This window comes from Peromyscus maniculatus, chromosome 1, assembly GCF_049852395.1.
Source record: "Peromyscus maniculatus bairdii isolate BWxNUB_F1_BW_parent chromosome 1, HU_Pman_BW_mat_3.1, whole genome shotgun sequence".
NCBI classification, from domain to species: Eukaryota; Metazoa; Chordata; class Mammalia; order Rodentia; family Cricetidae; genus Peromyscus; species Peromyscus maniculatus.
In genome coordinates, this window is record NC_134852.1 from 133,132,329 (window position 1) to 133,160,063 (window position 27,735).

Here is a 27,735-nt window from a genome sequence, read left to right on the forward strand (position 1 = left end):
CTTCTTTTTTTTTTTTTTGTTCTTTTGTTTTTTGTATTTTAGACAAGAGTCTCATGATTTAGCCCTGCGAGGTATAGGCTATCTTTAATTCATTATGTGAACACCAAGTTCCTACCACAGCACTTCATGCTTACCATCTTATCATACATAGGTATTAGGACAGCACTCCTGGAATCAGATGAACATACGTGCCCCACATGTCATCAGAACGATGTTTCTCCGGATGCTTTAATTGCCAACAAGTTTTTACGACAGGCTGTTAATAACTTCAAAAATGAAACTGGCTATACCAAAAGACTACGAAAACAGTTACCTCCACCGCCACCCCCAATACCACCACCAAGACCACTAATTCAGCGGAACCTGCAGCCTCTGATGAGATCTCCAATATCAAGACAGCAGGATCCTCTGATGATTCCAGTGACTTCTTCCTCAGCTCACCCAACTCCCTCTATATCTTCATTAACTTCAAATCCGTCTTCCTTGGCCCCTTCTGTACCTGGAAATTCATCCTCTGCCCCAGCTCCAGTACCTGATATAACTGCAACAGTGTCTATATCAGTCCATTCGGAAAAGTCAGATGGCCCTTTTCGGTAAGTCTTTATCTTTTTATTATTGAGGACAGATAAGGGCAGTGGTGCAGTTTTTCCTTGCTATAGTTAACCATTTTTGAGATAGGTTTTACTATGTAGACCCACGGCTGGCCTCTAAATTCACAGAGATTTGCCTCTGGTGCCTCCTGGTTGCTAGGATTAAGGGTGGGTTTTGTTTTTGTTTGTTTGTTTGTTTTCTAATTTTTAATTAGACTGACCTACCCATTTTATGTGTATGAGTGTTTTGCCTGTGTGTATATCTATTTCTACAGTGGCAAAAGAGGGTGTTTGATCTCCTAGAATGTAGTTAAAGATAATTGTGAATATGTTGTATGGGTGCTGGGAATCCAACCTGGGTCTCTAGAACAGCTGGTGCTCTTAACCACTGAGCCATCTTTCCATCCCCTAAAGTAACAACTTCTTTTTTGGACCCGTGAGCATAGTGAAATAACTAAATTGCAGCCTGATAGTGATGATGCACACTTTCAGTCCCAGCACTCAGGAGGCAGCAGCAGGTAGATTTCTGAGTGTGAGGCCAGCTTAGTCTACAAAGTGAGTTCCAGGACAGCCAGGGCTCCACAGAAAAACTGTCTTGAATGACCAAAAACAAGAAAAAAAAGAGTAAGTTGTGATGACATGTAACCTTCTGAAGGCAATCTAGGACTCTGTGGTCTACCAACACATGCAACATGGATGTCAGGTCCTGTTTCGTAACATACTGAAGGAAAATCTAAAGGGTGAAATCTTTACATAAATAGGGTATCCCACTGTTCTGGTTTAGCCTTCATTTAATCAATAAAGGAAATAAGCTGGGTGGTGGTGGCGCACGCCTTTAATCCCAGCACTGGGAGGCAGAGCCAGGCAGATCTCTGTGAGTTCAAGGCCACCCTGGTCTACACAGCAGGATCCAGGACAGGCACCAAAACTACACAGAGAACCCTGTCTCAAAAAACATAAAAAAAAAATAAGGTAATATGGAGAATTCTCATAGAAAATTGTCGTATCATAAAGTGCCCTCTTTGACTTTTTTTTTTTTTTTTTTTTTTTTTTTTTTTTTTTTTTTTTTTTTTTTTTTTTTTTTGGTTTTTCGAGACAAGGTTTCTCTGTAGGTTTGGAGCCTGTACTGGACTAGCTCTGTAGACCAGGTTGGCCTCGAACTCACAGAGATCCACCTGCCTCTGCCTCCCGAGTGCTGGGATTACAGGCGTGCACCACCACCACCACCACCCGGCTTGACTTTCTTATTTTGAAGTCTTAAATTTTTGCACTGATTTTTCTATCATATGTATCATTTCTTTAGGCAATTCCTTTTTTTTTTTTTTTTTTTAAGTGTATGTGTATCTGTGGGCATGCAGGCGTGTGGCTGCCCCAGCCATGAGTAGAGATGGAAAACAGCTGTAAGGACTTGGTTCTCTAGTGCCAGCTTATAGCCTCTGAGGATCTAATTCCAGTTAGGCCTGCATGCAAGTACCTATACTGCTAAAGCATCTCACTAGCCCAGACTTTTACATTATGTATAAAGAGCACTTTACAGCCTGTCCTTTAACTTTTTCAGAAATTGTCATTAACTCATTTTCATTCAGCATGTAGATGAGCAGTATTAGTGATTGTTGTCATTTTACTCATTATCATCCACCCTGGTGACGCTTGGTTATGTTCTGTTGTTTTCTAGGGATTCGGATAATAAATTATTACCAGCTGCTGCCCTCGCATCAGAACATTCTAAGGGAGCCTCCTCAATTGCAATTACTGCTCTTATGGAGGAAAAGGTAGATTTTGCTGGCTTTAGAATTTTTTACAGGGGTTGTTTTTTTGTTGTTGTTTTTTTTGATTTTTGATTTTTGCTTTGACTTGTAAAACTTAAATACTATTCCTGTTCTTTGATTATTCCTAAAGGGTTACCAAGTGCCTGTCCTTGGAACTCCATCTTTGTTGGGACAGTCATTATTACATGGACAGTTGATTCCCACAACTGGTAAGTAACATTATTTTGATTTGGACCCTTATCCCTTTAGGAAATAATTAACAGTGAATCTCAACATTCATTCTTTTTTGTTTATAAGGTCCAGTAAGAATAAATGCTGCTCGTCCAGGTGGTGGTCGACCAGGTTGGGAACAGTAAGTACATATCAAAATAGTCTTCAGATCCTTGCCTTTGAACTAAAAAATAGAGACTACAAATTAGACAGATTATATGTCCAATTATTATCTGAATGAATAAATGTATTTGACACTTAAACCTGGAAACTTGAGACATTGACATTCATATGATTGAGGGAGAGGGAGAGAGAGAGAGAGAGAGAGAGAGAGAGAGAGAGAGAGAGAGAGAGAGAGAGAGAGAGAGAGAGGAGAGAGAGAGAGACTGACTCTGGGAATTGGACCCAGGGCTTCAGCATGCTAGGGAAGTATTCTGCTATGGAACTTTGCCCACAGCCCATCACATTTGACTCCCCAAACTTTACTCATAGTCTCTTTTTTAAGATTTATTTTTTTATTATGTATACAGTGTTCTGTCTGCATGCCAGAAGAGGGCACCAGCTCACATTACAGATGGTTGTGAGCCACCATGTGGTTGCTGGGAATTGAACTCAGGACCTCTGGAAGAGCAGCCAGGGCTTTTAACCTCCAAGCCATCTCTCCAGCCCCTACTCATAGTCTCTTGACTGACTGACCTTCCCCTAGTAACATATTGACTCCTTATATGTACTATATGTAGTGAAAAATGTATGATACACAATTTAGCAAGGGCAAACTGCACATGGAGATCATTAGCACCGCCCAACACTTTAAGTAAATGCTTACAGTGGAATCTCAGAGGCGCCGTGTGCACAGTAATTATCCAGTTTTGATCTATTATTGATTCTTTGACTTCTCTTGGCTGGATTGTGCTGTGTACAGTCTCTATAAGTTTAGTAAATTTTAACTTCATAAGGTTACATGTTTTGTGGTTTAAAAAAACAGTAAAATAGACTTTTAGCAACATTTAATGCATTCATAACACCCCTTTTTTTTTTAAAGATTTATTTATTTATTTATTATATATACAGTGTTCTGTCTGCATGTGTGCCTGCATGCCAAAAGAGGGCGCCAGATCTCATTACAGATGGTTGTGAGCCACCATGTGGTTGCTGGGAATTGAATTCAGGACCTGGAAGAACATTGTAGCTAGAGTTTTCCTGCCTTGCCCACAGTCAGGACAAATCTCTGTCACCCACCAGTCCCACAGCCACTCAGACCCAACCAAGTAAACACAGAGACTTATATTGCTTACAAACTGTATGGCCGTGGCAGGCTTTTTTTTTTTTTTTTTTTTTTTTTTTTTTTTTTTTTGAAGATTTATTTATTTATTATTTATACAGTGTTCTGCCTGCATGTGTTCCTGCAGGCCAGAAGAGGGCACCAGATCTCATTATAGATGGTTGTAAGCCACCATGTGGTTGCTGGGAATTGAACTCAGGACCTCTGGAAGACCAGTCAGTGCTCTTAACCACTGAGCCATCTCTCCAGCCCCGTGGCAGGCTTCTTGCTAACTGTTCTTAATAGCTTAAATTAATTCATTTCCATAAATCTATACCTTGCCACATGGCTCGTGGCTTACTGGCATCTTCACATGCTGCTTGTCATGGCAGCGGCTGGCAGTGACTCCTTCCACCTTCCTGTTCTCTCAATTCTCTTCTCTGTTAGTCCTGCCCATACTTCCTGCCTAGCCATTGGCCAATCAGTGTTTTATTTATCGACCAATCAGAGCAATTTGACGTGCAGACCATCCCACAGTAGAACAGCCAGTGCTCTTAACCTCTGAGCCATCTCTCCAGCCCCATAATACCCTTTTCTTAATTCTTTCGGTATTTTCAGGCTACCTGGTTTGTCTACAGATTTTTTTAATTGTCATAAGTCTCAAAAAATTCACATTAAGTGTGCTCTTGAAGTTAAAACCCATTTCAAAGTTCACCTTGTAATTCTTTTGCAAAATAGTAAAATACACACTGACAAATCCTTTTCTTCCTTAGAACATAGGGGTCTTGTCAGGACCTCACATTAGTAAGTTGATCCCATATTCAAGTTTTCTAGATTTTGATTTTTCTAAAAGGTTCAACTCTCTCCTGTTTATTTGTATGATCAAAATTGAAAGTAGTAAGTAAACATCGTAAGACTAATGTCTACCACACAGAGTTCCTATTTTATTTCCTGACTTGTTAATAGTTGTTGAAATCTACAAGATGTGATTTTTCTGCCCTGACACGCAAAGGATATTGATGTCTGGAGGGTGCTTTATGGCATTAAAAATTAGTAGATTTGAGCTGGAAAGATGGCTCAGTGATTAAGAGTACTTGATCTTCCAGTGGACCTGGATTCAATTCCCATCCATCTGTAACTCAGCCACAGAGGATCTAATGTCCTCTTCTCAAACTTCTAAAGCCACTAGGTGCAGATATGCATGTAGGAAAAATACTCATACACATAAAATTAAATTTTTTTATGAGTTTATTTAATATTCTAATTTATGCAAATATTTTTATGGGACTTATATCCTAAAATCTTGATCTTTTCATTTGATGGATAAGCCATATATATATATTTTTTTTTTTTTTTTTTTGAGACAGGGTTTCTCTGTGTAGTTTTGGAGCCTGTCCTGGAACTCACTTTATAGACCAGGCTGGCCTCGAACTCACAGAAATTCACCTGCCTCTGCCTCACAAGTGCTGAGATTAAAGGGGTGCGCCACCACCTGGCTGACCCATATTTTTTATAGAGAAAATAGACTGATAAGAGATTAGCAGAATATATCAGTGTGTCTCAGAACATGAAATCTAGAGACAGACACACCTGAATTGGCATCCGTTTACTGGGTACAGAACTGTGAGATGTAGGTTTCTCCTCAGCCTCCATTTTTTCGTTTGTAGCACTCAAAGTATTCTACTCAAGCATGTAAAATACCTACATAGAGCCTTGCAAATTAAAGGGCCCCTTTCTAAACAGTAAGTTTGTAGAGTGCTGATGAAAATACAGAATATTATTTGTTTAGATCGCTTCTGGAACAACTTTTAAGAGTTCACTCACATTAGGAAAACATTTTCAAAACAGTTAAAATAGATAATTTCAAGTATGTGTGCTGATAGGTTGTATATTATACCTAAGGAGAAATATTCAATTCTGTTTTTCTCTTTCTACACCTTGCACAGTTCCAACAAGCTTGGGTACCTGGTTTCTCCACCACAGCAAATTAGAAGAGGGGAAAGAAGTTGTTACAGGTAAGCGTGCTAACAGTCTTGGAAAATAACCCCATGGCACACTGGGTAAAGAAGTAAAACGCAGAAGTGCTGAGGAGAAGGAGACATCATTTGTTCTCCTTCTTACTCTTAGTAAGTCTTCAGCAGTTGTCCTTAAGTAATCAGGGAACTAGGGGTTAGAGTTCAGTGCTGACTGCTTGCCTGACCTGTGTAAGGCCCTAGGCCCAGTCCCCAGCAGATGCAGAATAAAATCTCATTTGAAGATAACGTTTACAAAAACTGTTTATTGCTAAGTGTAGTGCACACCTATAATCCTAGCATTTGGGAGGCTGAGGCAGGCAGATTGCGAGTCGGAAGCCAGCCTGGATGACAGTACAAGATCTGTCTGGGGAGGAAGGAGGAAATATAGGACAGCATAATATAGAGAAGATGAATTAGCATGATGACTTAAGTCTCCATCTGTGGTATGTATGTGAGCATACATGCTTACAGAGGCCCATGGAGAATGTCAGGTACCCTGCTCTATTATTCCCTGCCTTCGTCTTTTGAGAAAAGGTAGCTCACTGAGATTGGAGCTAGACTGGTAGGGAGCAAGCCCTCCTGTCCTCCTGTCTGCCTCTGCCAACATGGCTTAAACATAGGCATGCATGGCCACACATGGCTTTTTAGGTGGGTGCTGGGTGTTCGGGCTCAGCTCCTTGCACTTGTGCAAACGCTCTTGCCCACTCACTGAGCCATCTCTGTGGCCTTCAGACTCTGTCCTTTGTGTTTCTTCCAGTGGTTACTTGGTCTGTTATCAGTACGTGGAGAATACCACTTAGGAAAGTTACCCAGCTCAGCTCCCAGATGGGAAAAAGAATTGTGCTTCTTTCTGTCCCAGGCTTTCCTCACCTTCTCTTTTCCAAAGGAAAAGGCCAGGAGATTTGTTGAAGGTTCTTACCTCTACAGTGTTAAGAAGCCATAGGTTTTACTATGGTGGTTGTTATTTAAATCAGGGTCCAAAGACTTTCAGATCTGTTAAGACTGCTACTGATCTTCTAGTGCTCTGTTCAGAATTGCTAATCTTAGGATAGTTAGCTGTGTTTTGACTAGGTTGCATTAAAAGAAGGTGATATGTATTAACTCATGGTTCTGAGCACATTTGTCTAAACTCCTCCTGCTGCTGTTACATACCATTTCCTCATTGTGTCAAAAAGCAGTAGTTTAACAAAAGCACACTCAGATTCTTTGAGACAATTCAGAAACTTTAGCACTGTTACCTCTGTTTATAAATAAGAAAAAATGTTGACATTTTCAGTTTTGATTACAATTACTGGAATTAGTGTGATTCTATTTTGTTTGGTCTTCACCCACTTCCTCCAAAAGGAAGTTATGGTGGTTTTTAGATCTAGAAAGGCATTTGGGGGAGAACTAGGTCACAGCCACGTTAGCTTGTCACTTCCTTCAAAATATGTTTCGTGTCAGCTGCTGAGTGGCCTTAAAAATTAGAATCTTGGGGCTGGAGAGGTAGTTTAGTGGCTAAAACACTTGGCACTATTACAGAGAACTCAGGATTTTGAAATACACTTGAGAGCTCTTTGTTCTGGGCAAGTTCTTGCTATGTTACCCAAGCTGGTCTCAGATTCAAGTGATTGTCTAGCCTCCCTAGTAGTTGGGACTGTAGACCATATCACCATACCTGGCCTGTAGATTTAATGTATACAAATACATCTTAATTGCATTTATGCTAGAGTAGTTGATTATATTTTTTTTTGTACTCTAGAAAATAAGAACAGAAAAAGACAACCTCATTTGTCTCAGATGAATTTAATTTAAAGGTATAATACCTTGGAATTTATTTCTCCAGAAGTATAAACCGCGGGCGACACCACAGCGAGAGATCCCAGAGGACTCAAGGCCCGTCACTCCCAGCAACTCCAGTCTTTGTGCCTGTTCCTCCACCTCCTTTGTATCCGCCGCCTCCCCATACGCTTCCTCTTCCTCCAGGTGTCCCTCCCCCACAGTTCTCTCCTCAGTTTCCTCCTGGCCAGCCCCCACCTGCAGGATATAGTGTCCCTCCTCCAGGGTTTCCACCAGCTCCTGCCAATATATCAACACCTTGGGTATCATCAGGAGTGCAGACTGCTCATTCAAACACCATCCCTACAACGCAAGCACCACCTTTGTCCAGGGAAGAGTTCTATAGAGAGCAGCGGCGGCTGAAGGAAGAGTGAGTCTTTTCATTTGAAGTTACCATACACTTCATTTTCTGATACAACATTAAATAGGTATTTGGGAAACACTTTCAAGTGTTTCCAGTTAGTAAAGAAAATTCACCTAAAATTTAAACAAAGCCATACAAGCAACTTCCTCAGGGATACCTAGTTATTTATAGTTTTAAAGTAGAAAACTAATGGCAATTTCATTCATTTCATTCATGATCTAATTACATTTGTCTTGTTAGTTTTCTTAAATGGTTTTTGTTAACTTTCACTCTTTAACTTTATTTTACTAGGGAAAAGAAAAAGTCCAAGCTAGATGAGTTTACAAATGATTTTGCTAAGGAATTGATGGAATACAAAAAGATTCAAAAGGAGCGTAGGCGCTCATTTTCCAGGTTAGTGTTTTGCAAGCCTTCACAACAGAATTACAAATGGGACTTTGAATATCCAGGGATTACCTATGGATATGAATAACACTGCACTTAGGAGATTTTTCTGATTCGGTCTAGTTTTACAGAATGGAGGAGATGTAGCTTATTCCCCAATATGTCCATTAAAATAATGTCTCAGTGTAAATTCTATTGTGTAGAACTAGCATTTATGGGGACTAAATTGTCCTTGTCCCTTGAAGTTTATTTATAATATGAAAAAAAGGGGAAATGTTTACAGAAGGAAAGACATAGGGAACTAGCCAGAGAGCATTCTGAGGACCTTTGCCATAAGGCTACAGCTCCTTGCTGGAACATTAACCTGTGTGATTAAAAAGCAGTGGTAGAGTACACGTCGTTGTATTGATAGAAAAAAACTGAATTATAGAAGTTCCCTGGAAGTTTGTTTTTTAGATTTACATTTAAAATGTGGTTCTTTTTAAAGCTAGACTATTGGCTAGTGTAAGATAAAAATAGACTCCTAGCTTAAATAATGAGACAGGAAATTTAAATTTAATTGGCATTTGTTTAATGTTAAGAAGCTCATAAAACTCGCGGTACATTAATGCACTCCACTCTGATTGTCAAGACTTGCCTTTTGTTTTGTAACAAGTGATTTATGTACTTTATTCCATTCCAATAGAGGTTATTGTACCTCTTTAATCATCTAAGATGAAACTTGATGCAAAGAAAGATAAAACCGCGAGAAAAGAATGCTAGAATCTGTCTGTTTTTACTTTGTATATATTTCTCAACCATCAACTGTATTTTTGTTTTTAGGTCTAAATCTCCCTATAGTGGTTCATCATATTCAAGAAGTTCATACACTTACTCAAAGTCAAGATCTGGCTCAACACGGTCACGCTCTTATTCTCGATCCTTCAGCCGCTCACACTCTCGCTCCTATTCACGATCACCCCCATACCCCAGGAGAGGCAGAGGCAAAAGCCGTAATTACCGTTCACGGTCCAGATCTCATGGATATCACCGATCTAGGTCAAGGTCACCTCCATATAGACGTTATCATTCACGGTCAAGGTCTCCTCAAGCATTTAGGGGACAGTCTCCCACTAAACGTAATGTACCTCAAGGAGAAACAGAGCGTGAGTATTTTAATAGATACAGAGAAGTTCCACCCCCTTATGACATCAAAGCCTATTACGGGCGGAGTGTCGACTTTAGAGACCCGTTTGAGAAGGAGCGCTACCGGGAGTGGGAGAGGAAGTACCGAGAGTGGTACGAGAAGTACTACAAAGGGTATGCTGTGGGGGCGCAGCCTAGACCCTCAGCTCCCAGAGACGACTTCTCTCCAGAGAGACTCTTACCTCTTAATATCAGAAATTCCCCCTTCACAAGAGGGCGCAGAGAAGACTATGCTGCTGGACAAAGTCATAGAAATAGAAATCTAGGTGGCAACTATCCAGAAAAGCTTTCAACAAGAGATAGTCACAATCAGAAAGATAATACAAAATCAAAAGAGAAGGAGAGTGAGAACATTCCGGGAGACAACAAAGGAAACAAGCATAAGAAACACAGAAAACGAAGAAAGGGGGAGGAGAGTGAGAGCTTCCTGAGCTCTGAGCTGTTAGAGACGTCCAGGAAATCCAGGGAGTCATCAGGTGTTGATGACACTAAGACAGAAGCACTGTTTGTCCTCCCAAGTAGAGATGATGCTACACCTGTTAGGGATGAACCGATGGATGCAGAATCTATCACTTTCAAATCAGTATCCGAGAAAGACAAGAGAGAAAAAGATAAGCCAAAAGTAAAAAGTGACAAGACCAAACGGAAAAGTGATGGGTCTGCTACAGCCAAGAAAGAAAATATTATAAAACCTTCTAAAGGACCCCAGGAAAAGGTAGATGGGGAGCGCGAAAAATCTCCTCGGTCTGAACCTCCACTTAAAAAAGCCAAAGAGGAGGCTGCCAAGACCGACTCTGTAAAACCTTCCTCACTGTCTCAGAAGGATGACAAGGTGGCTGGGACTCCCAGAAAAGCCCACTCTAAATCTGCAAAAGAACACCAGGAGACAAAGGCAGCCAAGGAGGAGAAGGGGAAGAAGGACTGTTCCAAAGACAGCAAGTCAGAAAAGCCAGCCAGCAAGGATGAAAAGGCCAAGAAGCCGGAGAAGAATAAACTACTTGATAGCAAGGGAGAAAAAAGGAAGAGAAAAACTGAAGAAAAGAACGTAGATAAAGATTTTGAGTCTTCGTCCATGAAAATCTCTAAAGTAGAAGGAGCTGAAATAGTGAAACCATCACCAAAGCGCAAAATGGAAGGTGATGGTGAAAAGCTAGAAAGGACCCCAGAAAAGGACAAGATTGTATCATCAACTGCCCCAGCCAAAAAAATCAAACTCAACAGAGAAACTGGGAAAAAAATTGGAAATGCAGAAAATCCATCTACTACAAAAGAACCCTCTGAAAAAATGGAGTCAACGTCTAGCAAAATTAAACAGGAGAAAGTGAAGGGAAAGGCCAAGCGGAAAGTAGCTGGGACTGAAGGCTCCAGCTCCACGCTTGTGGATTACACCAGGTATGGGGGCGGGGCGCATGGGGGCAGGGGGCAGGGGAAATGTCCTTTGCTCTTACATAGGCTTAGGTTCTTGAGTCAGGATCGTAGGAACTCTACAGACTAGCCTAGTTGCAGCATTGTGAAGGTGTGGGGAGAGGTGAACCACATTGGTTTTTATAGTTTGATCATGTGTATGTTTCTTAGAGCATAATTTTCATTTTTTAAGGTTAAAAAGATAATCCTATTTTAAGCTAGCTTTTTAAAAATTTACTTATCAAAGTTTTATCATTAGTAAATTTTTCATTAATTAAAATATATTTATTCATTTCAGTACAAGCTCAACTGGAGGCAGTCCTGTGCGGAAATCTGAAGAAAAGACAGATACAAAGAGAACAGTCATTAAAACTATGGAGGAATATAATAATGATAATACAGCTCCTGCTGAAGATGTTATAATTATGATCCAGGTTCCTCAGTCCAAATGGGATAAAGATGACTTCGAATCTGAAGAAGAAGATGTTAAATCCACACAACCTATACAGAGTGTAGGGAAACCATCCAGTATTATAAAAAATGTTACTACTAGGCCGTCAGCTCCAGTCAAGTACACTGAGAAAGAGAGTGAGCAGTCGGAGAAGATTCAGAAGCTCCCCAAGGAGGTGAGCCACGAGATGCTGCAGCACGAGGTCAGAAGCTCCAAAGGTTCTGCGTCCAGTGAGAAGGGGAGAACCAAAGACAGGGACCACTCAGGGCTAGAGAAGGAACTCCTTGACAAGAGGAAGAGCAGCACCCAGCCAGAGAAGGAGAGCACCACGGACCGTCTGAGTGAACAGGGAAATTCTAAGAATCTGTCTCAATCTTCCAAAGAGACCAGGACTTCAGATAAGTATGAATCTGTTCGTGGTTCCTCAACTAAAGACTTTACTCCCGGTAGAGACAAGAAAATGGACTATGACAGCAGAGAGTATTCCAGTTCCAAGCGAAGAGATGAGAGAAGTGAGTTAGCAAGAAGAAAGGACTCTCCTCCTCGGAGTAAAGATTCTTCATCTGGACAGAAAAGTAAGCCAAGGGAGGAGAGAGATTTGCCTAAAAAGGGGACAGAGTCCAAAAAAAGCAATTCTAGCCCCCCAAGAGACAAAAAGCCTCATGATCATAAAGTCCCCTATGATACCAAACGCTCATGTGAAGAGACAAAATCTCTAGATAAAAACTCTGGGAAGGAACGGGAGAAGCATGCTGCTGAGGCTCGAAATGGGAAGGAGTCCAGTGGTGGCAAGTTGCCGTACGTACCTAACCTACCAGATCCTCCAGTTGAGAAAGAGCTGCTTGCTGGACAGATTGATAAGGGCACCATCAAGCCCAAACCCCAGCTGAGTCATTCCTCTCGGCTTTCCTCTGATCTAACTAGAGAGACTGACGAGGCTGCTTTTGAACCAGACTATAATGAGAGCGACAGTGAGAGTAATGTGTCGGTGAAGGAAGAGGAAGCTGTCGCCAGTGTCTCCAAGGACTTGAAAGAGAAAACAGCAGAGAAAGCAAAGGAGAGCTTGAGTGTAGCCACAGCCAGCCAGCCAGGTGCAGACAGGAGCCAGAGTCAGAGCAGCCCCAGTGTTAGTCCAAGTAGAAGTCACAGCCCTTCCGGTAGCCAGACCCGAAGCCACAGCAGCAGTGCCAGCTCAGCAGGAAGCCAGGACAGCAAGAAGAAGAAGAAGAAGAAAGAGAAGAAGAAGCACAAGAAGCATAAAAAGCACAAGAAGCATAAGAAGCACGCGGGTGTGGACGGGGAGGCCGAGAAGAGCCAGAAACACAAACACAAGAAGAAGAAAGCCAAGAAGAGCAAGGACAAGGAGAAGGAGAAAGATGACCAAAAAGCGAAATCTGTCACTGTGTGAAGGACGGATGTGTTCATTGACTTAATTACTAAGTCATCTGTATTAAACTCTGTTATAATGTAAAGAGATTCCAGCCTTGTAAATAATGAATGGAAGACCTGTGCTGCACTTAAAGTATTTGCTGCTTGATTATTTCATTTTTACATCAGAGCTTTATAACGAACTTTTGTACAGAATTGTGAGTTGTGACCATGGAACATGAGAGCTTTTGCTAAGGCCTATTATTTTTAACCACCATTAATTAGTTGGGGTGGAGTTTACTGTACTGTGAAATTTTCACATTTGAATTTTTTTAATTGCCTGGCAAATGCTGGTATCAGTTCAAAAATATCAGCAGAATGATTTGCTGAACTCATTACAGCCCCGTTATGTCACTTTTTGATTACAATAAAAGTTTTCAGTCAACTTTTCACATGCTGAAGATGTACATTATTTAAAGACAGTAGTATCTCATTTCCTCTCTTTCCAACGTCCTTCCAGCCTGTAAGTCCAGCTGAATAGACAGAATTCTAAACATTGAAAATGTACTTCAGAGGGGCTGGGAGAAGATCTTCGTTTCCAGTCATTCTGTTAGAAGTAGGGTTTCTAGAAAGGGGGTGGGGTACTTAAATCTTAGAGATGAGGAATTGGGCCTCTTTTCTAGCCATTGGTTTTTCTTGGAATTCTGCTAGGTTGATACTAACTTCCTTGAAGAAACAAATCATTTAAGCCGAGTGGTTGTGCCTGTCCTCTGCCCCACTGACAACAGTAAGTGGTAGTGAGCCTGGCAGGGGTCTCTCCTTCACTGCTCTTCAGTAACCCAGTAATGACTTCATAATTCGTGGTTAAGAAACTGCTGGTCTGCTGTCCTAAGGAGCCAAGGACTTTGGTAGTAGAAGCAAAAGGAAGGTTTGTTTACTTGTACAGCAAGGTGCTTCCAGCTTGTGTTCCTTGATACATTAGCCTGGAGTATGCCGTGTATATTGTACTCCTTATAATTGCTGGTCCTCAGCTTTGAGTCAACACACTCGAGTGTGATGTAGAAGGCAACATGTACCAATTCAAATTCTAAGTGCTACTCCTTTTTTTCTGTGTGTGTGTCTGTGTGTCCATGTGTCTGTCCATGGAGGCAGAAGAGGGCATTGGAGCCCTCCAGCTGGAGTTACAAGTAGTTGTGAGCTGCCTGATGGGGATGCTGGGAACCAAATTCTGATCCTGCGCAAGAGCAGCAGGCACTTTCCACCACTGTACCATCTTCCAGCACCTGAGACTGGTTTAAAGAGAAGTAACACAAGTGCTGAGGGTGTCAACATCATCCAGGCCAAGTTCATTCTGGAGATGCTCTCTTTGAGCCCAGATAGTTGTGCTGTGATGGCTCTGCCCTGCCATGATGCCAGTCGCACAGCTGTCTGTTCCCGCTTATGCTTGCTGTCAGGAGCAGGGTGTCCTGACCACTCCGGCCCACATGCAGCATACTGCCACTTCTGCTCTGAGACAATCCAATAGATTATACTCTTAATTCCTGCTGATCAGATCTATAACTCTAGATCCCATTTCCCACATCCACTGAAGATTTGGTACACAGAACTATCCAGTCTTGCTCACATTGGGCTCATTCTTTAAGCTTAGCTGACCTTCTCTTTAGTTGCAGCTCACTTCTGTGACAGTTTCCTGGCTACTGATCACCTGAAGGAGGTGTTCCTTTGCAATAAAGAGCAGTGTCCCAGTGTCAACTGTTGGTGTTTGAACTTAGTCTTTTCTGTTATTTTCTTGTGGCCTATACCTTTTCATATGCCAGCATCCACAGAACCTGTGCCTGCCCTCATGGCCATATAACCCCGAAACTGCTGGTACGCTCAATGTTTAACATAATTAAAAGCCTTAAATGAACTTAGACAGAAACACTCAAAGGTGGAGACATGGCTAACATGGGTTAGATGCTTCCATAGCCTAGGACTTGAGTTTGAATCCCTAGAACCCAAGTAAAGCCAGATGTCCCGTGTGCATCTGTAATTCCAGTGCTTCTGCAATGAGATGGAAGGTAGAGGTCATGTCTGGAAGCTTGTGTCACTATGCAGCGGACAACAGACACTGACTCAAAGTGGAAGGGAGGGTCCAACCCCAGGGTTGGCCTTTGATCTCCACATCAGTGATGGAGATTTTATTTTGTCTGTGAATGTAGAGGTGTAGAGATTGGAGGACAACTCGAAATATCAGCCAATAAAAAGGTTTTGATTTTGTTTTTTTAATCACTATTTTCTAGGCACTGCCAGATAGATACTTTAACTTAACCATTAAAAATACCTCTGGCGCCGGGCGGTGGTGGCGCACGCCTTTAATCCCAGCACTCGGGAGGCAGAGCCAGGCGGATCTCTGTGAGTTCGAGGCCAGCCTGGGCTACCAAGTGAGTCCCAGGAAAGGCGCAAAGCTACACAGAGAAACCCTGTCTCGAAAAAACCAAAAAAAATAAAAAATAAAAAAATAAAAAATAGACTCTAAAAATACCTCTGGCTGTTCACAGTACATGTGGTCCGTCGTGCCCCCCCCCCTCCCGCAACCTTTTCTTTTCATGCTAGTACCTGACTGGTCCCAACTTGTACTTTGCTATGAGGAGGAATCAGACAACAGGAAAACTCCATTTTGTTTTGCTGGTCCCCAAAAATGACCATGTTACATCTTATACCATATAAACTTGCCTTTCCTTTTTTTTAAATACTGTTTGTGTGGCTTTATGCATGTGAGTGCAGTGCCCATAGAGGCCAGAAGAGGGTGCCAGATCCCTCTGGAGCTGGACTTAGGTGGTTTTGTGATCTGCTCCAAGTGGATGCTGAGAACCAAATTCAGGACTATGGAGCCATCTCTCCTGCCCTTTGGAATTTTTGTCTTTTCCAGTCTTACCATGTAACCTTGAACTCTCATTTTGTGGGTCTGTTTTGTTGGTGTTTGGTTTGGTTTTGTTTGTTTCATACTAAGGATTGAACCTAGGTAAGCAAATGTTCTGCCAGTGATCTATAGCTCCAGCCATCAGACTGCCCTTGAACTTGTAGTAATCCTTCTGCCTCTGTCTTTTGAGTACTGGGGTTAAAGGCACGTGCCTGCACCTGGTCCCAGTTTCCCAGCTGTCTTTGTCTGTGTGTGTGTGTGTGTGTGTGTGTGTGTGTGTGTGTGTGTGTGTGTAAGAATTCAAAATCCTAGCTTTATGAAATATATTGGACAATGTTGTTCAATGTAGTCACTGTATTGTGTGATGGTACACCAGAACTACTTGCTCCTGCCAAACTATAACTTGATAGCCACCATCATTGCCATAGCCACCTCAGCCTCTGCTGAACACCATCACACTACACTTTATCTGCAAAATCAACTTTTTTTGTTATTTCTTGTTTTTTGGTTTGAGCCAAGGTCTTGTACTCTAACCCAGGAAGGCCTGGCTGGCCTCAAACTCCTGCATGAGCTTCCCAAGTGCTGGAACTGCAGGTGTGAGCTGACAGATGGAATCAACCTTTATATCCACGTATGGATGGGGCTGTGGGCAGAACCCACATGATAAAAAAGAACCAGCTCAAGCAAGTTGTCCTCTCACCCCCATATGTCACCCTCTGCTCATGCGTGTTCACTCACATGCACAGAGAAGCTGTAGTCAAAATTGTAAAGAATGTTTAAGGACACCCATAAATTACAAATGCCAGGTTTTCATTCTTTTTAGGAATGAAAAGTAGTCTACTGTGTATAATCCTTCATCTTTATTTGATGTTCAGTTGATGGACACTTAGACTTTTGTGGGGGGTAGGGGGTGGGTTTTCGTTTTTTTGCTATTGGTGAATAGTGTTGAAGAGGGAGTAGAGGGTATTTTTTTATTTTTATAAATTGATTTCATTTTCTTTGGATATATATATATACCAAATGGGTTTTGTTGGATCACAGGGGCAAGTTTGTTAAGAATAAGGTCTCATTATGTAGCCCAGGCTGGCTCTCATTCACTACTTCTGAAGAGCCTTCCACTTCTGCTTCCTGAGTGCTCATGTTCCTGGTGTGTGTCACTACATCTGGCTAATTTTGTGATGGAGTTGCCACACTGCCTGGCTTGGACCTGCACTCCTTGGCTCAAGGTATCTTCCCACCTCCAACCCCCTGCCTCTGAGTAGTGAGTAATTTCTAGTCTTTTGAGAAACCTCCATATTGTTTTCCATAATTGGCTGTGCAAACTTATTTCCTGCCAACAATGTATAAAGATTGTGTTGTTCACTGGTTCACATCCTTACCAGCAACTGGCCCACTGGTTTTAAAATGTATAATGGTGCTTCTAGAGAGATGGCTTAAGTAAAATATGGGGCCCTGAATTCAGATCCACAGAACCCAAGAAAAACCAGACACAGGACCACATTTCTGCAACTGAAGCACTTGTATGGTGAGATGTGAGACAGAGACAAGAAGATCCCCAGCAGCTCCCAGGCTGGCTCTCCTGACCTGCAGAGAGGTGAACAGCAAAGGACCCTAGCATACTCAAGGTGGAAGTAGGGGTTCTGACAAGGTTGACATCTGAGCTCCATGTGTACATACCCACATTTACACATGAAAACGTCTACACCAAAAACATGGAGCTGCTGTGGGAATGATAACACGGAGCACTAAATACAGAACTGAGATTAACAGGACTGCTAACGATTTCAAGTGAATTCCTGCAGTCATGCACAGTATAAGCAGTTTATCAAAGCTGTTGATTCTTTTTATTGAGACTCTGCCTCAGGTATCCCAGGATTGCCTCTGGCTCAGTGTGGAGCCCAAGAGTGACCTTGTACTTCCAATCCTCTTGGCTCAGCTTCCTAAGTCCTGCAGTTATGAACACGCACCACCTGGACTGGTCTATATGGTGCTGGACATCAAACTTGAGGCTTCAGGCTAGGCAAGCAGTCTACCTTCCAAGCCACATTACCATTCTCCCAAACTGCCTCTTAGTTACCAGGCTTTGGGATCATTTTAGCAGCAAGTTAATGATTTTCTAAAAAGTAATTGTTAATTTCCCTTTTTGCGGGGAGTGTGGGGGTGATTTCAAGACAGGGTTTCTCTGTGTAGCCCTGGATGTCCTGGAATTCACTCTGTAGACCAGGCTGGTCTCAAACTCACAGAGATCCTCCTGCCTCTGCCTCCTGAGTACTGGGATTAAAGGAGCGTTCCACCAGTGCCCAGCTCGTGGAACACTTTACCTTTTAAAAAACACTTTACTTTTTTAAAAAACAATGAAGCTACACAGATGCCACATGCTTGTCATCCCAGAATGCTATGGCAGTTGTAGGAGGAGTGCCACAAGTTCAAGGCCAGCCAGGGCTACAAGAGGGAGGCCCTGGGTTTTCCATAAAACATTAATGGAAGGTAAACAATCTCATTAAAAACAACATGAATCTTGCTTTCCCTTTGAAATGTGGCTTTTTCATAGTTTGCTTGAATTTTAGCTTTTCCCTTAAAATGTGATTTTTGTTTTAGTAATTTTCTTGAAGTTGCCATAGCCAAGGATGAATCTTTTTCAATTTAAGATTTTATTTTAAAGTTTTTAGTGACTTCTTTTTAATTCTAATATGAGACTAGGCATACAGTTAGGATTCAGAATAAAATACTCTTTTCTATAAACCTTAGTAAAATTTGTTAATTGTCTACATATGTTATCCAAGGTTTAATAACATATAAAGCTAGTAGATTGTTTTTCATTTCTGAAAAGCAAATGTAAGAAAAGTTACCAGGGAAGGGTTGATGCAGTAGAGAACCAGGAAGGAGGCTGGGATGGGGAGAAGAGGGGAACCAGAAGAACCAGGGCACCTCGCACTGGCAGCTCTTCAGGCAGCCCTCCACCCTTGGGAAGTATTGTGTACTGTGCACCCATAGCCTGGAGCAACAGAGGAAGGCATGGAGCAAGTGAGGGATGTTCTTTTCTAGCTTACTGAGACAGGGTCTTGCTATGTAGTCTCACCAGGCCTTGAACCCACTCCAGGCAGGCTTCCTGCCTCAGCTTTGTGCAGCCTGGCAGGGCAGTTGTCTATCAACACCCCTGGCTGGAACGATCTCTTTAAAATCATTTTTAAGGGCTGGGGAGATTGTTCAGTGGTTAATGTGTTTGCCACACACTTGTAAAAGAACCCATGTAAATGCCAGGTAGATGAGGTGGCTAGCCTGTCATTCCAGGCCCAGAAGGCAGATCCCCAGAGCAAACTGACTATCAAGACGAGCCATATCTTCAAGCTCTAGGTTTGCCTGAGAGACCCAGTCAAAAATCCCTGGCATTTCCTTAGGCCTCCATAGGCCTTACACATATGTTGCAAACATAACCCCCACATATGAGCTCACACACAGCCAAAAAAAAATGCATACTATATAGCACATGTGAAAATGAAAAAAAAAAAGTTGTAAAATCACATTTAATATGATGAAAATTTCACAAGGAAAGCAGGAGGCATGGGCTATAGTGGTTGTGGCTCCAGGGAAGATTCAATTTGGGAAGGAAGCTGGGTCACAGGTTTCATCCCATGGCTATAGAGACCCAGGCGGTATAGATTTCCCAGCACTGTGGTACGTACAGGCACACCAGAACTGATGGACAAGTTGTCGGAACTGGTAGAAAGCTGGGCATTGGGCTAAATGTGAAACCACCAACGGTAACGCTCGGTTGTGTTGGGCATCAGCATAAGCAAGTGTATAAAAAGCAGAGGTTTTTCTTTCAGTACACTTTGAAAAAAAATTCACATCTTCAAATTTCAAATATTTTTTATCTCGATTTTCATGACATGACCCTTGGTGTTGGTCAGTGTTCCCATTCCCAGGATCATCTCATTTTTACTAATTCAAGTATCTTTTCAAACCTGCTAGTCAACTGGATACCTACCTAGGCTCTTCATATCTATCTAGATGTGATTTTTTTTTTTAAATATAAGGGACTTCATTTCCCTCTGTCTTTTTCTGTCTCAGGTATCCCAGGCTGGCCTCAAACAGGTTAGGTAGTCCAGGATAACCACAAACTCCTGGTCTTCCTACCTGCAGCACCCTGATTATACAGTCCAGGGGATGGAATCCAGGGCTTCCTGCATGCCGGACAAGCAAACTGCTTTACCCCCCCCCCAACCCTAATAATATTTTGGATGCTTGTAGTGCAAGATGCAGTTTCTGTTGGTTTGCTCCTTTTTTTTTTTTTTTTTTTTTTTTTTGCTATTTTTTTTCTCCTTCCGGTCTTCGAATTATAGGAGCATCTCAATTCTCACAAATGCTCTAGCAGTTCTCCCTTCCGTCCCAGAGCACATATGATCTTTTCGTGTGCACACACCCCACCGCTGTGCCCCGAAGTCCTTCATCTTTTACACTGAAGTTGGTCGTTAAGGCACTTTCCTCAACAGAGAGACGTGTCTCCTGAGATGAATTATGCCATTAGAGGGCAGAAGCAGCCGCGGACGGTGCTTCCAAACAGCAACGTTTCCTCGGTCTACAGTTTGTTAAAATTACAGTCTAAGCTATACAGAAGTACAAAAAGCCATTTGATTTTTAAATGTCACTGACAGCAAAACAAAAATGCCAGTAAAAGATGCATTATGGCCAGGCGGTGGTGGCGCATGCCTTTAACTCCAGCACTTGGGAGGCAGAGACGGGCAGATCGCTGTGAGTTCAAGGTTGGCCTGGTTACATGGAGAAACCCTGTCTTGAAAAAACAAAGTTGCACTATCTTCATAATTCGAATTTGCAAAGGCCCAAACCAACACATTGGAGCACCTCTCCCCAATCCCATTCAAGTAAAATTTTACCACTAGCTTAAATCAGAATGGGCTTATACAGTGTTTACGTGTAAAATGTCTAAAGTTGAGAGCCAGTGAGATGGCTTAGCATCATCAAGCTTGCCTCAAAAGCCTGAAGATCTGAATTCAATCCTTGGAACTCACATAAAGGTAGGGGACAGAATAGACTCCACAGAATTGTCACCTGACCTTCCCATGTGACCTGGCATTCATGCAGTCCCGCCCCTCCCCACACACACATTCTAAACACTACAATAATCAAGACAATATAAAACACCTCAAGCCTGGTGGTCGGGAGGCAGAGCCAGGCGGATCTCTGTGAGTTCGAGGCTAGCCTGGTCTACAGAGTGAGATCCAGGACAGGCACCAAAACTACACAGAGAAACACTGTCTTGAAAAACCAAAAAAATAAAAATAAAAATAAATAAATAAAATTTTTTAAAAAACACCTCAAAACTGCGTCATTTGCTATAATAAGGTTCCTCATAAAATTTTATTTTTCCTGGAATTAATAAAATCTCTCATTTTAGAAAATGGTTTGCAATAGATCCCAGAAATATGGCTTCCTCTCAGCACATGAAAATGAACCAAGGGTTCCATCTGTCTTACTTTTCTCTTCCCAGTTGGGTTATTCCTGCTAGAGCCTTTTTCTTCCTGTTGAGCAAAAACAGGCTGCCTCACAGGCTACCATCCCACCAGCTCCTGGGAATTCACCCTGGCCCCCTGAACCTTCTCATCAAAAAAAAAAAATTTTTTTTTTTTTAGGTATTTTTGTTTTGCTTTTTTTTTTTTAATTGAAAATAGATTCCCCGCCCCCCCAAGACAGGGTTTCTCTGTGTAGCTTTGAGCCTTTCCTGGAACTCACGCTGTAGTCCAGGAGGGCCTCGAACTCACAGAGATCCGCCTGCCTCTGCCTCCCAAGTGCTGGGATTAAAAGCGTGCGCCACCAACGCCCAACAACTAATCCATTTCTATACAGGAATGTTTGTGGCACTTCTTTTTATTCTAAGTTCATTTGTTTTTACATTTTATTTGTGTGTGGTGTGCGGCGTGCGTGCGTGCGTGTGTGTGTGTGTGTGTGTGTGTGTGTGTGTGTGTGTGTGTGCGCGCGTGCGTGCGTGGTGTGTACTGGCACATGCATGGGTCTAGGGTGGAGAGGGAAACCTGTGGACAGCTTCCACCACGCGGGTCTCAGGGATCAAACTCCCATCATTAGGCTTGGCGGCAAGCACTTTTTCCTGCCCGACTTTTCATTTCTGAGTTGTATAAAGCATCTGATGTCTTGATCTCCAAGGGGAATTTCATCATCCTCACGATGCTAGAGCTGAGCCAGTGGAATGTCATCATTAACTGGTCCATTTTCATGATGGTGCTGTCGGCGGATCAGCTCTTTCTGCAGAGGATGGAGAGCGGGGCCTTTGAGATGTGTGAACATCCTCTGTCCTTCTGTGTTAGTTCACTCTATTAATGTCTTCAATTCTTCATGACATTTACCTTCTAAGCACTAGGTCATTGGTTTTGCCACCCCCACCCCACTTTTTTTTTTTAAAGACAAATTCTTACTATGTAGCTCTGGCTGTCCTGGAACTCACCTTGTAAACCATGCTGGCCTCGAACTCTCACAGCTCTGCCTGCCTCTGCCTCCTGAGTGCTGGGTTAAGGCATGGCCACCATACCCCACTGCTCTTGCTTTGTTTTTAGACTTGGAGTCTTTCTTTTGAATTTTGCTGTCTTGGCGGTTTTTTTGTTTGTTTGGGGCTTGCTATGAGGAACACATTCCTGACTTCTGTCCTTCGCACCTACCTTTGGGTGTGCTCACAGCTGCTCCCACTCCAGGTGAAGCCATCTTCTTCTTCTTCTTTTTTTTTTTTTTTTGGTTTTTCGAGACAGGGTTTCTCTGTGTAGCTTTGCGCCTTTTCCTGGAACTCACTTGGTAGCCCAGGCTGGCCTCGAACTCACAGAGATCCGCCTACCTCTGCCTCCCGAGTGCTGGGATTAAAGGCGCCACCACCGCCCGGCATGAAGCCATCTTCTAAGTAGGTTTGTAAAGTTCAAGAAGTGCCTTGCCGGTTTGCATGTGAGCCTTTTCTATCTGGAAAGCCATGTCTTTTGACTCTAAAAAAAAAAAAAAAAGAAAAAAGAAAAACATGATTTGTGGATAATATTTTTCATTTGTTTTTGCATATTTTTTCTTGGACTAATTACTTATATTTTTAATTTCCTGGACTGAACTTTTAATATTCTCATCCTTTTCTCTTAATTTCATCTTTTTAAAAAAATCTGTTTATTTAGTGTGTGTGTGTGTGTGTGTGTGTGTGAGAGAGAGAGAGAGAGAGAGAGAGAGAGAGAGAGAGAGAGAGAGAGAGAGAGAGAGAGAGAGAGAGAGAGAGAGAATGCATGTGTGGTCAAAGGACTATTTGCAGGAGTCAGTTCTCTCGTTCCACCCATGTAGGTCCCAGGGATCTCACTCAGACATCAGGTTTGGTGGCAGGTGCTTTTACTTACTGAGCCCCCTCACCTGTTAGGAAGTTTCTTCAACGTTTTCCAACTTTTAATTCTTCCAACAGAGCATAATTTCATAGGATCCTACTGCTTAGTTTTCTGCCCTGTTCTTTTTCATGGCTGTGATAGGACGTGTGGGGATATGGTATTTTTGTGTTGTTTTGCTTTGTTTTTCGGAGACAGGGTTTCTCTGTGTAGCTTTGTACCTTTCCTGGAACTCACTCTGTAGACCAGGCTGGCCTCGAACTCACAGAGATCCGCCTGCCTCTGCCTCCCGAGTGCTGGGCCGCCGCCGCCGCCGCCGCCGCCGCCGCCGCCGCCGCCACCTAGCGATATGGTATGTTTTTAAAAAGGTTTTCTTAGCGCTCTTAGCATTAGAAGTGTGTGGCTGTGGGTTGGTCAAGTGGGTTCTGTTGTAGGGCTGCCCAATGGGTCATGTCATTGGAGGTTTTCCGGGCATTTTTCTTGCTCACAGCAGAGTCTGCTCCACCAGTTACAAAGCTACATACTGGGAATTTGGGGAGCCAAATGGGCTTTATTTGTGGACTTGGACTTCACTACAGAACCCTGCTCTGCTGTGCAGAGTCCCCAAGTCCACAGTCCTGTTCAGTGAGGCCCAAAAGGGGACCTCGTACTGAGATCGTTGGAGAAGTTTACAAAATACTGAAGACTGGGTGGGTGCTGCCTCCAGAGTTTTCAGTTTCATAATACATCTGGGATATCTTCTACACTTTGGCATTTTACAACCTTCCCCAACAGAGTCCATTGTGCAGCCAAGACCAAAGCCACAGCTCTGGTTGAAGCTCCCCAGAGTTTGCCTCGGAGCTGGTGCCAGGCCAGCTCCTCTGCGTTCTGATCTTCTTTCTCGCTTGTTGAGTTACCCCCTGCCAGTTAGTGGTCAGTGTCTGGACTGGATGTTCCCAGGTTCTGGGAAAGAGGGGCACAGATTGCAAAGTCACCTGAAGGCCTTATTCCGCAGCAAAGCAATGGTGTAGATGAGCTATGCTGTCAAGAGAACAACAGACCAGACCAATGATAGAGTACTCAAGGGCCCTAGGTTATTGCCTGGAATTTCTGTTATGGGGTTTTAGGAGAAGGAGGGCCTGGCTGCTAAGGAATGTAATTTGGGTGGGTGGCTCTCTATTTTGATTGACAAGTTTGGGTTATGTAAGCCTTTTCTCACTGTGCTGCCCCTTCCCATGATGCATATGATTTTGATCATATATATGCCAATTTTGCACAGCTATAAGATGGTCAAGGAATTCTCCCTTAGAATTCCCTCAGAGGACACAGTTCTGCATTATTGGCACACAACCAAATCCAGTCTAGGCTCCATTGGTCCCTACCTTCCAGGCCTAGATGAGCTCTAGAATGAATGTGAATAGGAAGCAAACTGGAGAGACCCAAGGGCAGTTTAGAGGTCAGCTTGCAGCGGCTGGCCTCCAAGGCAGTCGGCAGCAGATGGAGGACCAGGGCAGGACAGGGGAGTTCTGGACCGCAGAGTCTGGTCCAGCATTCTTCCAGGTTATCAGTCATCTTTTTCTCATTTGGCTACCACTCTGTCAGCCAATTCCAAACTGGTCTCTGACTTCAAATCTTTATTTCTTCCCCATGTTTGTTGTCTTTTTTTAAAGGCATATTTACCTTTTGTTTTACATATGTGTGCACCAAGTTCAAGGTGCCTGATGCACCAGAAGAGGGCGTCAGATACCCTGGAACTGGAGCTACTGTGTGGGAACTGAGAACTGAACCCAGTCCTCTGCAAGAACAGCCAGTGCTCTTAATGGCGGAGCCAGGTCTCCAGCCCCTTTGTCTCCTTTTAAAGACTTTTCCTCAGCAGTTCAGACATTTCATGCTCAGCTCCATCAGCGTAGTGGTTTGAAAGAAAATGGTCCCCATTGGGAATGGCACTATTAGGAGGTGTGGCCTTGTTGGAAGAAGTGTGTTACTGTGGGAGGAGGCCAGGCTTTGGAATCTTCTATGCTCAAGCTATGCCCAGTGACACAGTTGCTTCTGCTGCCTGTGGATCAAGATGTAGAACTCTCAGCTCCTTCTCTAGCACCATGTCTGCCTGCACACCGCCATGTCTCTCTGTTATGATAATGGACTAAACCTCTGAAACTGTAAGCCAGCCCCACTTAAATGTTTTCTTTATAGAGTTGCTGTGGTCATAGTCTTCACAGCAACAGGAACCCTAACTAAGACAATCAGTGTTGTTGGGAGTTTTTGCTCTTTTGGGGGGGAGGGCAGGGTCCACCACCCAGCTTCCACATAAATCATACACAGAGGCTTATTCTTAATTATCAATGCCCGGCCTTAGCTTGGTTAGTTTCTTGCCAGCTTTCCTTAACTTATTCCAACTACCTTTTGCCTCTGGGCTTTTCCCGTCTTCTAAATTCTATAAATCTTACTCTTTCTCCGTGGCTCACCGTGTAGCTGGGTGGCTGGCCCCTGGAGTCCTCCTCCTTCTCTGGCTCCTAGACCTTCATTCCCCCCACCAGATTTCTCCTTCTATATATTCTCTCTGCCTGCCAGCCCCACCTATCCTTTCTCCTGCTCTGCTATTGGCTAGTTCTTTATTAGACCATCAGGTGTTTTACACAGGCACAGTAACACAGCTTCACAGAGCTAAACAAAAGTAACACACCTTAAAATATTCTGCTACAAATCAGTCTGATGTGCTCATCTATCTCCCGACCATGGGTCTCTGCCAGCTCAGCTCACTTCTCTGGGCTTTGTAAATCTCCCCCAATAACACCAGCTTACAAGCCACCTCTTCACATGACCTCTCTACTTAGCTTCTTCCCAGCTTCCCTTCACCATTCAGATTCTGGCTGTCAATCACCTCTATTCATCTCACTCTCATCAGCACCTTGTTCTTCATCTTCTGGCTTCTTCAGCTGGCACAAGGCACCTAAAACACAGCCCTCCTAGTGGAGGAAGTGGTATCTCCTAGTTTTGATTTGTGTCTTCCTAACAAATGAAGACCAAAACCATGTTTTCCGTGCTTATTGCTTATTTGAAGGAAATGTTCTGTAATTTTCTCTTTGGTTTCTTGAGAGGGAGGCATTGTTTATTTGATTGGTATATTTGGTTTTGTTTCTGAGACAGGATTTCTTCTTATACTCTATGTTGGTCTAAATTTGCCACGGAGCCTAGATTAGCCTTGATATTATAGATGTTGTGGAATATTCCTTTACATTGTGTGAAGATATGCCACTGTGATTGGTTTAATAAAAATTTAAATGACCAATAGCTAGGCATGATTTTGGGGACAGAGAGAATGCTGGGAAGAAGAAGGCAGAGTTGCCAGCCAGGCACAGAGGACACAGAGCAAGCAGCATGGGCATTACAAAATAAAGGTAACCAAGCAACATAAAAGAATGTAGATCAGAAGATATGAGTTAATTTAAGTTATAAGAGCTAGTTAGAAACAAGCCTAAGCTATCGGCCAAGCTTTCATAATTAAGTAAGAAGTCTCCGTGTTGTGATTTGGGAGCTGGCTGGTGGGACAGGGAAAGACTTCTACATGTGGCAATCCTCCTGCCTCAGCCATCATGCTCAGTTTTATTTGTTTGTTTTATTTTTCGGTGAAGTTTCACTGGGTTGTTTCAATTGGGTTTGAACTCTTGACCCAAAATCTCCTGCTTCAGCCTCTGAGTACCTGGAATCACAGGCACTTGGCATTGCGCTAAGCTTCTTCCCAGTTTTATTGGACTTTATGCTATTTGACCTATATCCGCATAGTAAGGATGAAAGCCTCCTTTCACATACTTGGTTTACAAAGATTTTCTCCATTCTCTGGCTCGCCTTCCCATGTGTTATCTTTCAACACATAAAAGTTTTTAATTTGGATAAACATATCTGTCCAATATGTTTATTGTCTCTCTGATCACTTATGCTTTGGGTGTCTTACATTACACTCCATTGACTGAGCCAAGATCATGAAGTTCTACTCTACATTTTCTGACAAAAACACCCAACACTTAGCTTGCCCATCCAAGTCCATAATGCATTTTGGATTAATTTTTTTACAGCTATGAAATGGGGATCAAATTTAAAAGTTTAGTTTTAGATTTATTTATTATATCTGTATGGGTATTTTGCCTACATGTATGTGTAGGTGTCAGCAGAGGTCAGAAGAGGGTGTCTGATCCCCTGGGACTGGAGTTGCATAGAGTTGTGAGTTGTCATGTGGGTGATGGGAACTGAACTCAGGTCCTCTGGAAGAGAAGCAAGTGCTCTTAACTGTTGAGCCATCTCTCCAGGCCTGTTCAATTTTTTTTTTTTTGCTTGGGGGATGTTTCATGTCCCTGAATCACCTACTGAAGAATTAATATTTGCCCTGATGAAGCTTGGCACCTTATCCAAAACTGCCTAATAATTGAATTAAAGATGTATGTCTGGATTCTCAATTTTATTCCATTGTTTCACATGGATAGACATAAATAATATGTATATATGCTCACATATATTTACCTATATACCAGTACCACTGTATCTTTATGAGGTGTTTTGAAATTAGGAAGTTTAAATTCTCCAACCTTGTTCTTAAATTTTTAAAAGATTTATCTATTTTTAAAAATGTTTTATGTGTATGGGTGTTTTGCCTGCATGTATGCATAT

The 27,735-nt window shown here is 42.6% G+C and overlaps 1 protein-coding gene across 3 annotated transcripts in view; it reads left to right on the forward strand.

The window, feature by feature from the left end:
* Rbbp6 (RB binding protein 6, ubiquitin ligase) overlaps positions 1-13,269 on the forward strand; it is a 32,472-nt gene extending 19,203 nt beyond the window's left edge. For 2 of the 3 annotated variants that reach the window (XM_006980352.4, XM_006980354.4), the window contains 9 exons: positions 152-593; positions 2,266-2,362; positions 2,490-2,568; positions 2,657-2,711; positions 5,777-5,845; positions 7,671-8,033; positions 8,319-8,420; positions 9,234-10,988; positions 11,299-13,269. In XM_006980352.4, the coding sequence (XP_006980414.2) occupies positions 152-593; positions 2,266-2,362; positions 2,490-2,568; positions 2,657-2,711; positions 5,777-5,845; positions 7,671-8,033; positions 8,319-8,420; positions 9,234-10,988; positions 11,299-12,859 (4,523 nt within the window). In that variant the 3' untranslated portion in view covers positions 12,860-13,269. The remainder of the gene's footprint in view (positions 1-151; positions 594-2,265; positions 2,363-2,489; positions 2,569-2,656; positions 2,712-5,776; positions 5,846-7,670; positions 8,034-8,318; positions 8,421-9,233; positions 10,989-11,298) is intronic. The other variant, XM_006980355.4, reaches the window with a different exon arrangement.
* Positions 13,270-27,735: the final 14,466 nt, after the last annotated feature.